Below are 12,638 nucleotides of genomic sequence, written 5' to 3'. Positions count from 1 at the left end.
CAATTTTTAAATATTAATTTAATAATTAACAACTATAAATATACTTTACAAAATATACTTTATTCTCTAAAATGTATTATGGAGATAAACAATTAAAGTTAATTTCGGATTATTTTAAACATGTAAGTTTTGTTTTTAGTCCAATAAACAAATACTGAAATTTAATTAGCAAGGTAAATTCTAAGTATCCATGGTCATAAACGAAAGGCGTAATGACCCTTTCAGATGGTCGCTGGATCACTGGGTCCTTCGGACTTTATTCCATACCATAAATTCATCATTTTTTTTAACATGTTTTTACTCTAAAATTTTTAGGTTAGGTTTTTATTTCTCAATTTTAATTTTTTTTTTGGTTTAGTTTGAAGGTTGTTATAATAATCTATTTTTGATAATATCAAAAAATTAATATTCTAAAAATATTTTCACTAAGTACTAGAAGATATTATTTGAATAACGATACATTCTCCAAAAAAACAGAGTCTGAATCATCCTCCGAAAATTATTAATATTTTTTAATAAATTTATTATAAAATAATTATTTAATTTAATATTTTATAATTTAAATTAATATTTTAATTTCCGGAATGAGTTTCGGAACTTGCATTTGAAGATTCTATTATTTTTATATTATTTGTGTATTATTTTCAATGTCAGAATATTATTTTTCAAATAATTTTACTATGACAAAATTATGATGAGAATTCGATAATTTAGATAATTAAAATCATGGACATCATCAACGATCAAGATTAAAGATAAAAATTATTAATACTTAAGATTTATTGATAGTTACTGGTAATTGTGAGTAGTTAGAACTTATTTTTTATAAATACTAGTTTGCACTATGTCATAAGGGTTAAAACTTGTAAATACCTTATATATTTTAAATCTTAGCGGCATTTTCTAAACTTAATTTTTTCACTTCATAATCTCAATTTCTTCTCTAAACTCTTATTATTTATAATTTTGCAAAATCTCCATGCCTCCGTCTCTCCTCCCCCTTATGTTATTGGTTCGAATAAAAAGAATTTACATGATTTTAGAAGAATTTGAATCTTATTTAAAAGTTTATTTGTATTCGATTGTGAAAATCAAATTAAAGGGCTTTTTACACGAAATTATAACGAAAAATTAGAGTTGTTAAAATGGGCTTGGCCCGGTGAGTCAACCCGGCTCACCACGAGTTTGAGCCGGGTTGGGTTAAAAAAAATTTGAAAATTTCAATGCGGGTCAAATTTGAACCCGGCTCACGTGGGTTGAACCCGTGGTGAGCCGGGCTAGCCCACCAACCCGTGATTAATTTTTTTTTTGAAAAAATACAATAATTATTGGGTCATGGTGCAGTCTAATATGAGACAATAATAATTTAATGTTGGATTGTGATCTGTAATTTTTATGATTTTAGATTGTATTTGAAGTTTAAGATGATTTTGGATTATATTTATCTATTTGAGATTATTTAGATTTGATTTGATTATATTTAAAATTATCATTTAATATTTGGGATGAATGATTCATTTATGGATGTCTTAATTAAAAATCTCAAATTTTTAAAATAAATTTAAATTTTTAGGCTTTAGTTATATATTAGATCAGGATTAGAGATTAGAGATTAGGGATTAGAGATTAGAGATTAAAGATGTGGCTAAAAAAGTGAGATTCATTATCCTCTTGTGTGGACTTGATGCATCCACACATGCAAGGCCAATGGCAATGGCAATGGCAATGCCAACTGCAATGCACCATCACTCACTCACTCACAACTCACAGCTTCCATGGCCACCAACCCTTTGCCCCTTTCATGCCCCAAAACCCACATTCTCCGTTTCTCTCTCCCTTCCAAACCCTTCTTTCTCTGCCACTCTGCCCCCAACTCACTGCTCTCCCACCGCTACCCGCCACTCCGCTGCAGGGCAGCCCAAGTTTCGGTGGCGGAGGGCTCCTCGGCTCCCGGTGACAGCTGGGTTCCGGTGGTTCCTCTGTCGGCGCTGCCGAGAGGGGAGCGGCGCGTCATAATTCAGGAGGGAGAGACCATACTGCTGCTATGGTACAAAGATCAAGTTTTCGCCATTGAGAATAGGTCCCCTGCTGAAGGTGCCTATTCTGAAGGCTTGCTCAATGCCAAACTCACCCAGGTTACTCTTCACTTCCTTAAACTACCAAACTAGGTTTCGCTTTTCATTCACAAACATTTCCACATTTAGATAGGATTGTCTTTTATACGAGGAAACAGGGAAAAAGAAATAACTGTTGCATTGTGAATTGGGGAACGGATATTTAGGAATTTGGTATTAAGTAAATTACACCGTCACTTGTGAGATTTGGCAAGATTACGGATATTTTAGAAATAACTGCACTTACCCCTTATTGTTTGAAAAACATTACACCATTACTCCTTGAATATTACATTAACTTCTTTAATTGTTTAAAAGATATTGCTTTGTGTCTCCTTATAAAGAATGTTGATGTAAACGTTAAAATAACAGGGGTTTTGCAATCTCATGAAAGCATGCTGAAACCGGCAGTTAATAGTTATGGTATGTCCCCAAACTGATTGATTAAATTAGATTTTTCAGTAATTCGATGGGTTGATGTAGTGTTTAGGTACCCTGCACTCACAAATTATGGAGGGGAACCCATGTTTGATACTCACCATTGTGGAGATGTTGTATTTAGCGGGAATCCATGTTTGATACTCACCATGTGCAAACACTCGTCGAATCAGCAATAATAATAGTACTAAAAGCTAGTCTTATGGGCTAAGAGATACCCATGTCATGAAAAAAAAAAAAAACTAGATTTTTCAGTTTTTATTATATCTACTTTCCCATTTCTCACGAAAAATATTATTAGCCTCATTCAGCAATGAACTTATGATAAAATAAAATATTAAAAAAATCCGTTTTTTATGTAATATATTAAAATATAACTTGCTTGGAAATTGCGATTTCAATTCTGTGCCCTGGCAATGTGGTGATAACATTAAACGTGAGATAGTGAGATAGTTCTTCTTCTGCTTCCAGTGTGTTGCTTTATTATCAACACGGTTTATTTTTTTATTTTTTTATTTTTTTTATTGAGGTTTTCCTCTTGTAGCATTATGCTGAATCAAATGGCCATTGGGTTAAGTGGGTAATTGTTTACCATATTTGAAAGTTCAATAATAAATGAGTTCACTAGTCTAGCTTGACTGAAAATGGGAAGATCTTTTACAATTCCTTTCCTTATGCAGGATGGATGTATAGTTTGCCCAACAACTGACAGCACATTTGATCTGCGAACAGGAGAGATCAAGGAATGGTACCCAAAAAATCCTGTTCTGAGAGTTCTCACACCCGCTTTGAGGAAACTCTTTACCTATCCAGTGAAAACAGATGAACAGAATATTTATATCAGCATGAGAGGTGTGAAATCTGATGCTTCTGCTGAAATTGTCTTTAGTGGGAAGGCACAACCTGGTTTTACAGCAACTGATGTCAATGTTGATGAGGTAACAAAACAACCGTTAACATTCTGATAATTAGTTTTGGAACAATGCTATTACATTGCATAATTTACATCCTGCTGTTTGTCTTGACTTGTTATATGATGTGATTAGGTTAAAATGGTGGTTGATGAGGAACTAGAGGGATTTGGTTTTACTGGGAAGAACGAAATAATAAACGGGAAAGCAGCTGTTATTGGTTTCCTTCTTTTGTTAGATTTTGAGCTTTTAACAGGTAAGGGTCTTTTAAAGGGAACAGGTTTCTTGGACTTCTTATACTCAGTGACCAATGCTTTCAATTAGGTATCATCTCTGTTATTTCAGCATGAAAACATTCCTCTGATCCTCAGCACCATAATATGACCTCTTAGTAATTACATTTCCTCTTTGGATTCTCTGTATCTAATATTGTATATCGTGAGTTTAGATCGTGGCAAATTTACAACCTTTGGTTTTGTGTTTTCATGTTACTCTGTATACCATACACATTTTTTAAGTTCACATTTGACAATGACATTCCAAAATTTGGTCTTCATTTTTTTCTTATGGCTTTTCAATTAGGATGCTCAACCACGGTATCTCTTCTCATAGGATAGCTGATTATCAAGTTCTTGTTTGGTTTGTGTTGTGATATTCTTGACTTATCATGTTTTGGTGCGAAGTATCTAACAGTCTTGATGATCTATTTCCATTGTTGATTTTGATTGATCACTTTTTAGTAAGGTCTTTTCTTCATATCACATTTTTTTATCAACAAAACACAAATCTAAAATCTTATTTAAGAAGAACAAATCCAATTCTGCTTGGACCTACAACTTGTGTTATGATATAGAGATATAATATGAAATTGTCTGTGTTTTCAGTACTATCAGTTTAAGCTTTTAGCATTGAAGATTATGTTATGGTATTGGATGTCACTATTAGTCTATTATCTAAGTAGTTCAGAATTCGATCTATGTTGCTCCCATTTTTATTTTTTGAGTAAAAAGTTAATTTCAGCACATTATAGGTTAGTCTGTGGCTCTGTGCGTTATTCACGCTTAAATGCCCAATGAGTTCTTGTTTGTATGAGGTGTGCTAGATATGTATTATAAAGATTTCTTCAGGCAGCTTAAATTTTTTAGGTACTTCATTCGTGAATTTGTAACTCAATTAGACATTGGAGAAATTTTCATTTTGAAATTTGAACAAAATCAAATTTGTTTGGCTGCTCAAATCCGTATTTTCTAAACGAAATTTTTCGAAACATTTTCAAAACAATTTCGAAAAATATTGACAAACGGTCCTTGTTTTCGAGTCACCGTTTGTTGGAAGAAATAATTATATTGACACGGGAAGACTGAGCAATAATTTTTTAACATGTTTTTGAAAATATATACGACTGCACTTTACTAATAGGTGAAGTTTGTTAAAGTACACAAAATTGTGAGGGAAATCTATCTGATAGTAGTGAATAGTGAAACCCTTATCTTTGTATCTTAATAAATTTGAGATAGTAGCAGAGAGAATGTATTTGGAAAATAAAATGTTATCAGGTCCGGTAAATTGAAGATAGAGTCTATCAAAATTAATTGGTTTACTGTCCAAATACATTATATTTTCTTACAAATGTTTTTATAAATGATAAAAATGACATACATTGATAATGTAAATAGGACGTTAAAAAGGGTTTAACCGAATGGGTTGTGTAAATAGAATTGAGTTGTATTTTTTAAATTTTCAATATGAAGAATTTACTCATCAATCCAACGGGATAAATGATGGATTGAGTTAGCTCATTAAATTGGGCTTATTTTTCCTTTGACTTTTATTTATTGATTGCATATTTAGATATTAAATTATAAATTCATTTACAATAAACTAAAATTTAAAATACTTTTTACTTGCATGTGTTTTTTCATAGTTTAATGTATTTGCTAATACTCATAAATATATATATTTTAAATATATTATTAAACAATTTATTTATTGAATAGTTAATAAGTAAATTAGACATATATCATTAAACATGTAGATGAATTGGTACAAAATTATTATAGTTTTATCAATAATATCAAATTCAAGTTAAATATGTATATAATTGGAGAGAGAGTTTTGCCAATCTTAGAATAATGGATTTGAGTCTAACTCAATCCTACAAAATTGATTTGTAAGGTGATGGTTGTTCTTCACTTATATATTCTTTAATTGTTTTTATTTATAGTCGACGTGGGATTTGAGTTTTTTCCAATACACTCTCTTACGTCCAATACTATTGGGCTTGGTACGTGGATATAGGCATGGCAACGGGGCGGGGCGGAGGCGGGTTTTACGTTTCCCGCCCCCGCCCCCGAAAATTTAAACCGCCCCCGCCCCCGTTCCCGATACCTGCCGGGGATAAAATCTGGGTCCTCATTCCCGCCCCCGGCGGTGTTCGAGTTTCCCCTCCCCGCCCCCGCCGCCGCTCCTATTTCTTTTCTTCTTTTTTTCTTTTAAATAAATATGAACAATTTAAAAAAAAATAAAAGAAAAGTAAAATAATATAAATTTTTACATATAAATATTTTTTATTTTGATTTATATATATATATAAATAAAAATTTAATTATATTATTAAGCGGGGCAGGTATGGGGGCGGGGGCGGGGTGGGTATTAACATCTCCGCTCCCGCCCCCCGCCCCCGATTTTATCAATCGAGGAAAACCCGAACCCGAACCCGATAAACACGAGTTTTTCTCATCCAAATCGGGGCGGGTTCGGGCAGGTACTCACGGGGGCGGGTTAGATTGCCATGCCTACGTGGATAAACGATAAGTGATCCTTTTAAATGATCTGAATATATGATAGCTCTGATATCATCTTAGAATAGTAAATTTAAGCCTAACTCAACACTATAAAATCAGCTTGTAAGGTGAGGGTTGCTCTCCACTTATATATTACTTAATTGTCTTATCTCTAGTTGACGTGAAACTTAAATTTTTTTTAATAGTCAACAAATATTAATATTAGCTAGGCTTGATATAAAATAAATATGATTACATATAGATAAAATAATATAAAATATGGAAAAAAGAATCCCTCTTGAAATATATATTTAAATTTATATTAGAATTATAACTTATTTTAGTCTCCTTTTTATTAAAACGGTTTTATTCTTATAAATGTTTATTTGTCTTTCTTTTATACTTTTTTAAAGGAACTTTTTCACTCACTAATTACATAACTTCTTTTATTCTTTTTTATTTAATTAAAATATACAAAGACATTTCGGGTCTCTTCTCTACTAGTATATATAATGAATTAAGTGAGGAGATTCTATAATTTCAAGTATTATATAAATTAATAATCTTATCACTTTATTGAATAATACATTCTACTAACAAGAGGATTTAGAATCGTCGAAAGTCGAGCAAATAGAATCCATGAAGCGCAAGTAATCAATATTTATGCTTGGTTGTTGGGTAGGCTTTAAATGAAATATGAAAATAAGTGGCAACTGCGAACAATGAAAGAACAAATGAACACTTTGTGCAGATGTGGTCCAAGTTCCCACTGGAAGGCATAATGCACTTTTGATATTTGTTGTTAGATGTGGTTCTTATCCTCGGATTGAACACTTCAACCATTCTCTTCATTAGTCTTAACACTCAACACAAGTGGCTCTAGTGGTAGCAACTATGACTCTCAACATGATGCCTCGTAGCTAGCTAGTCATATACCATCACAATCGTTTTACCAACTTAGCAGATAATTATTCTCTATTAATTACGGTTTTTTTCTTTCATTAAAACTCGAAAGGATGGTAATTAATATTATGTTGAATCTTTAGATAGAGGAAAGAAATGAAAGAGACGAATCTTTGCATGAAAATGGATCTGTAAAAAGTCAAAACTTTTATTAATTATCCTTGGAATAGTGTGTGATTAATGGCGCTAGAGCAAAACATAAATGAGTATGCCGTGAAATAACATATATATGGACATGTAATTGTAAACTTCCCTTGATTTGGCAAATTACGTTTTCCGATCCACAATTGAATTATCTAAAATCATGAAATATTTTGCTCACGTTCTTCCAAATAGACTTCTCATTTAAAAAAAAAAAAGAAAAGAAAAAAGACTAAATATTTACTAGAAGAATTTGATGAATAAAAATAATGTTACCGTTATATTATGAAAAAGTTGTAAAGAAATAGATGACTAGACCGAGATTATAAATTAATATTGTCACACTTTAGCATATTTTTATTATTAAATATCATGTACAGTGAGCACGTGCTTATTATTATTATAAATCTAGTCATACCAAAGAAGTAGAACAAGAAGAGGTCTTTAGAAGGGTTGAACACGTTACACATTTATAAGGCAGCATTAAACTTTAATATTACTTCATAACGTCACTTACGACGTAATACGATATTTGTATCCACGCGCGAGTTATCTCACCCCGCAACAATCTCAGGCACCGCGCAGGCGCGTGACTTTCATTCCCTTCAACTGCGTCTGGAATTCATAAATACAAAACTAAACTATAGTCATCTAATGGAAATTCCTCTTCAACTTGTCGTCGACAAATGGAAGATTCCGTTTCAATAATAATAATAACATAACAAGATTTATCAAAATATTATCAGGGTCATGAATAAATAATCTTTTATTCAAATTAATTATGACAAAATTATATTAATATTAATATTACTCTCTAATAATTTTTGTTAAATGAAAAAACAATCATCATATCAACAACTAAAAAATAAGTTTAATGATCATTAGTGTGTAAGTTAATTAACTAAAAATAGATAATTTTTAATTAAGGTAGTTATTGTAATATGTTAAACAATTTGTAATTATATAATGATATAAAAAAAAACTTTTATTGCGTAGGTTTTTTTGCCTAAAAAATTATGCAATATTTTTATAATTAAAAACATAAACTAAATGAATCTAAGTCAAATATATTTAAGAGACTAAAAATAAATTTATTTTAAAAATAAAAAATAAAAAATATATTATGTGAAATAATAATATATAGACGAGTTATTAATCTTTGTTAATTAAAGGCTCTTTGTAAATGCATTGTCCTTGTGGATTAACACGTGATATTGGTAATTTGTTGGTATTTGGTTGTCCCTGCAACTTGGTAAGACTTAAATGCAATCACAAAGTTTTGCTTTGTTTTTTATATTATTGGTTGGTGCAGTGCAGTGCATTGCATACTAATTTAAATTTTGACCTTTGAAAATTTTGACTTTCTTCTCTTCCACCCACCTTTGCCTCTTTCAATATTTACGAACCCATTTCACTTCTGACTTTGACATTCTTCAAACCTATAAAAGCACACGCTTCTGAGTTCTCTTCTAAGACAATACACACAGACTCACTAAGATTATCCAAAATATGAGTTGGACTTCAAAGATGCATGCAACCACCAGAAACAAGTTCAAGGGCGTTCGCCGTCGGAAATGGGGCAAGTGGGTCTCCGAGATTCGCGTTCCCGGCTCGCAGGAGCGTCTGTGGCTCGGAACCTACGCCACGCCGGAGGCTGCGGCGGTGGCTCACGACGTCGCCGTTTATTATCTCAGGAGGCCCTCTTCGTTGGACAAACTTAACTTCCCCGACACTTTCTCCTCGTACCGTGTTCAACTCAGGGACATGTCTCCGAGGTCTGTTCAGAAGGTGGCTTCCGATGTTGCCATGGATGTGGACGCCAGAAACATTGTTGCCGACAAAACCTCATCCATGGCCGTCGAAGACACTTTCGAGAGTCAGAACAAAATTGTTAATGGTGATGATCACTTTGGAGCAGGTGCTGATCATTGTGATGTGTTATGGTGGGATGGATTCGGGAATGATGAGTCTGGGACATGGCAAACAAGTTTTCAAGATTGTAGCGAAGGGGAGAATTTGAGCGTTTCCATTCAAGATTATCTTTAGCTCTTCAAGCTTTCTAGTTTCAACTATATATATTATATACATATACTACTCTTCTTGTTTAACTATCATGTGCATAGATTAGTTGGTTACAACTTCTAAAAACAGAAAAAAAAATGAAATTGGTCGATTTGACACCCATTTCCTGTTATGAACGTTGCTTTCATTTTCCTGTGAAAAGTTGCGCAGTAGATGATTTAGCATTTGTCCTTTTTAACTAAGACTAGAATTCGATTTTTACTTAACTATAAAGTCACGATCAAAAATACTATTTTATCCTTCTAAATATAAAAAAGTCAACGTAAGATCATAAAATATGGAAAGCATCACACCGTCTGATCAGCGGAATAGCTAAACTCTTCTTTAATCAATCAGTGTGATACATATAAAAAGGCAAATGAGCATTGCATACATAAATAAAATCTTTTGCAAGTGGGTAGGTCAAACGTAAAAGAGTAAACAAAATTGATATGGAATGGAATTATCTTCGCAAGCCAATGTCACTCTTAAATTCTTATTCACAATTTATAAAGAGCTCCAAAAGTACATTTTGTCCTTGCCGCATGAAGCAATCAATAAAGAAGCATACATGTCAATTTATCAGTAACAGAGACCTATCATTGTTACAGGCTTCTCGGTGATAGGCTCTTGAATGCAATCACGATCACAGCCAACATGGAGTTCCAGAACATGAGGACCTTAAAAGATTACAGTGGGCCTTTCAAAGATTACAGTATTCGCATTTAATTAATCCTCTTAACAATTTTATCACTAAACCAGTCCTTTACAGATGTGCAACAAACAGCACCACATTAATTTGCTTTTATGGAAGACCAAATTTATATCACCAGAAGATGAGTTTGAATTTTTTTTTTTTTTTTTTTGATAAACTAATTTAGTTACAAAAATCTGAAGGACCAGTTTTGGAGTTTCCACTAATTCTTTAGTTTTTTTTATAAATCTACTCAAACTTCAAGTTGAGAAGAAAAGATAAGTGATACTTCAAATGACTTTAAAGAAGTGTCTATTCAGGCAAATACACAAATTTTATTTTATTTGCAAGCGGAAATGAAATAACAACCTGAAAGCACATAACATTAAGAACATTGCATTCAAATTTCAGAATAAATGCAGTTTATAACATGCTAGTGTTCTTCTTAGACAAACTTCCCAAAGCCTTTGCCCTCTCCCTCAGAACAAATTTCTGTGTCTTGCCGGTTGAAGTCTTTGGCAGATCAGCAAAAACTACAGTTCGAGGAGCCATAAACCGAGGCAAACGATTCTGACAAAATTGTATTATCTCGTGTGGCGTAGCACTGCACCCTTCCTTGAGCTTCACAAATGCACAAGGTGTCTCTCCCCAATAATCATCAGGTCTCCCAACAACAGCTGCCTCGAGAACTGCTGGATGACTAAAAATCACTCCTTCAAGCTCAATTGTGCTAATATTTTCTCCCCCTGAGATGATGATATCCTTTGACCTATCCTTAAGCTCTATGTATCCATCAGGATGCTTTACTCCCAAATCACCAGTCCTAAACCATCCACCTTTAAATGCTTCTTGGGTTGCTTTCAAGTCCTTCAGATATCCATTCATCACTACGTTGCCCCTGAACATAACCTCACCCATGGTTTTTGCATCAGCTGGTACACTCTTCATTGTTTGAGGATCCTTAACATCCAGCTCTTCCATTCCAACATGGGGCACTCCTTGACGGGCCTTGAGTTTTGCTTGTGCATCTTTAGACAGATTGTTCCATTCTGGTTTCCAGGTGCAAATTGATCCTGGACCATAGGTTTCTGTCAAACCATATGAATGAGTCACATCAAATCCTAGCTCTTCCATCCTAAAAATCACATCTGGTGGCGGAGGTGCAGCACCCGTCATCACCCCCACCCTTCCGGGAAGTGGCTTCCGGACATTAGGGGGTGAGTTAATGATCATGTTTAAAACAGTTGGTGCACCGCCCATGTGGGTAACCTTGTGCCTAAAAATATTATCAAATATCCCTTCAGCAGTTACATTTCTTTGGCAAACATTTGTGCCACCCTGAGCAGCAATGCCCCAAGGGAGGCACCAACCATTGCAATGAAACATGGGAACACACCATAAATATACCGGCATACACCTCATCTCATTAAGAAGAACTGTAGCCAGAGCATTAAGATAGGCACCTCTATGGCTGTAGATTACCCCCTTGGGGTTCGATGTAGTTCCAGAAGTGTAATTGAGTGAGATCGGATCCCATTCATCTCTTGGCCTCCTCACCTCGAATTGAACATCCCCGTTAGCTATAAGATCCTCATATATCAAGGTTCCTTTAGCAGTGGAAGGTGATGGGTGACCACACTCAAAAATTGACACCAAAAGGGGAATCTTGGAGGCGGTTTTTGAGAGGATTTCTAGTGCCCCTTTAGCAACATCAAGTAATTGGTAATCAACAAAAAAAAGCTTGGCCTCAGAATGTTTTAACAACAATGAAACCATTGCAGAATCATGACGTGTATTTAGCGTGCAAAGCACAGCCCCTGACATGGGAACAGCAAAATGTAGCTCATACATAGCTGGAACATTAGGGGCCAATACAGCAACCTGGTCAAATTCATAACAAGCACAAAGCATCACATAATTACATTATCATGTACCAATATGCTAACAAAAAGGGAACAAACCATAAGTACCAATCCATACATAAAAATGTTTAATTTTGATCCAATCGAAAGCACTAGAACACTAATTGATGAAAAGGGCATAGAAAGAAAGACAAACCACATCGCGAGGAGAAACTCCTAGTTGAGAAATGGAAGAAGCGAGTTTGATGCAGCGTTGGTGTGTCTGTGCCCACGTGTAGGTGACGTCACCGAAGACCACAGAAACTCTTTCCTGGTACACCACGGCGGCGCGCTCCAAGAAGGTGATCGGAGTGAGAGGAACGTAGTTGGCGGAGCAGCGGATACTTCCCTCCATCTTCACCTCTTTCCTGTGCTCATACATGCATATGTATGTTTACACAAAAACTATATATTATTCACTTATCTTTATCTTCCCCGATCAATATATAAGGACAACAAACTCTACACTTTCATTATTATTCATTTATCTTTTTACTATTCAAAATATAAATTTCATTTCTATTTCAAATTCATCCCTTATTTAATGACTTTTAACAACTAATCAATCGTTGGTGGATACAAATTAGAATGAGAATAACACAAGATATTGTATATGGTCTCATAGTTCACAT

General features: G+C 33.9%; 3 protein-coding genes across 3 annotated transcripts; 2 read left to right on the top strand and 1 right to left on the bottom strand.

Moving 5' to 3' along the window:
- The first annotated feature begins 1,707 nt into the window (after nt 1-1,707).
- Nucleotides 1,708-4,019, top strand: LOC109810931 (Rieske (2Fe-2S) domain-containing protein). The gene is made up of 3 exons (XM_020374543.3): nt 1,708-2,135; nt 3,233-3,490; nt 3,599-4,019. The coding sequence occupies exons 1-3, from the start codon at nt 1,776-1,778 to the stop codon at nt 3,785-3,787; spliced, it is 807 nt and encodes a 268-aa protein (XP_020230132.1). The 5' UTR covers nt 1,708-1,775; the 3' UTR covers nt 3,788-4,019.
- Nucleotides 4,020-8,790: 4,771 nt separating this feature from the next.
- LOC109810837 (ethylene-responsive transcription factor ERF020) lies at nt 8,791-9,458 on the top strand. Its single transcript, XM_020374410.3, has one exon. The coding sequence runs from the start codon at nt 8,860-8,862 to the stop codon at nt 9,394-9,396; it is 537 nt and encodes a 178-aa protein (XP_020229999.1). The 5' UTR covers nt 8,791-8,859; the 3' UTR covers nt 9,397-9,458.
- A 962-nt stretch (nt 9,459-10,420) lies between these two features.
- On the bottom strand, nt 10,421-12,426 carry AAE1 (acyl activating enzyme 1). Its single transcript, XM_020374588.3, has 2 exons — nt 12,164-12,426; nt 10,421-11,986 (listed from the first exon to the last, which is right to left on the bottom strand). The coding sequence occupies exons 1-2, from the start codon at nt 12,386-12,388 to the stop codon at nt 10,529-10,531; spliced, it is 1,683 nt and encodes a 560-aa protein (XP_020230177.1). The 5' UTR covers nt 12,389-12,426; the 3' UTR covers nt 10,421-10,528.
- Nucleotides 12,427-12,638: the final 212 nt, after the last annotated feature.

Source organism: Cajanus cajan, chromosome 11, assembly GCF_000230855.2.
Source record: "Cajanus cajan strain Asha chromosome 11, NIPB_CcT2T_4, whole genome shotgun sequence".
Classification (NCBI taxonomy): Eukaryota; Viridiplantae; Streptophyta; class Magnoliopsida; order Fabales; family Fabaceae; genus Cajanus; species Cajanus cajan.
This window is presented reverse-complemented; position numbering and strand designations above follow the sequence as displayed.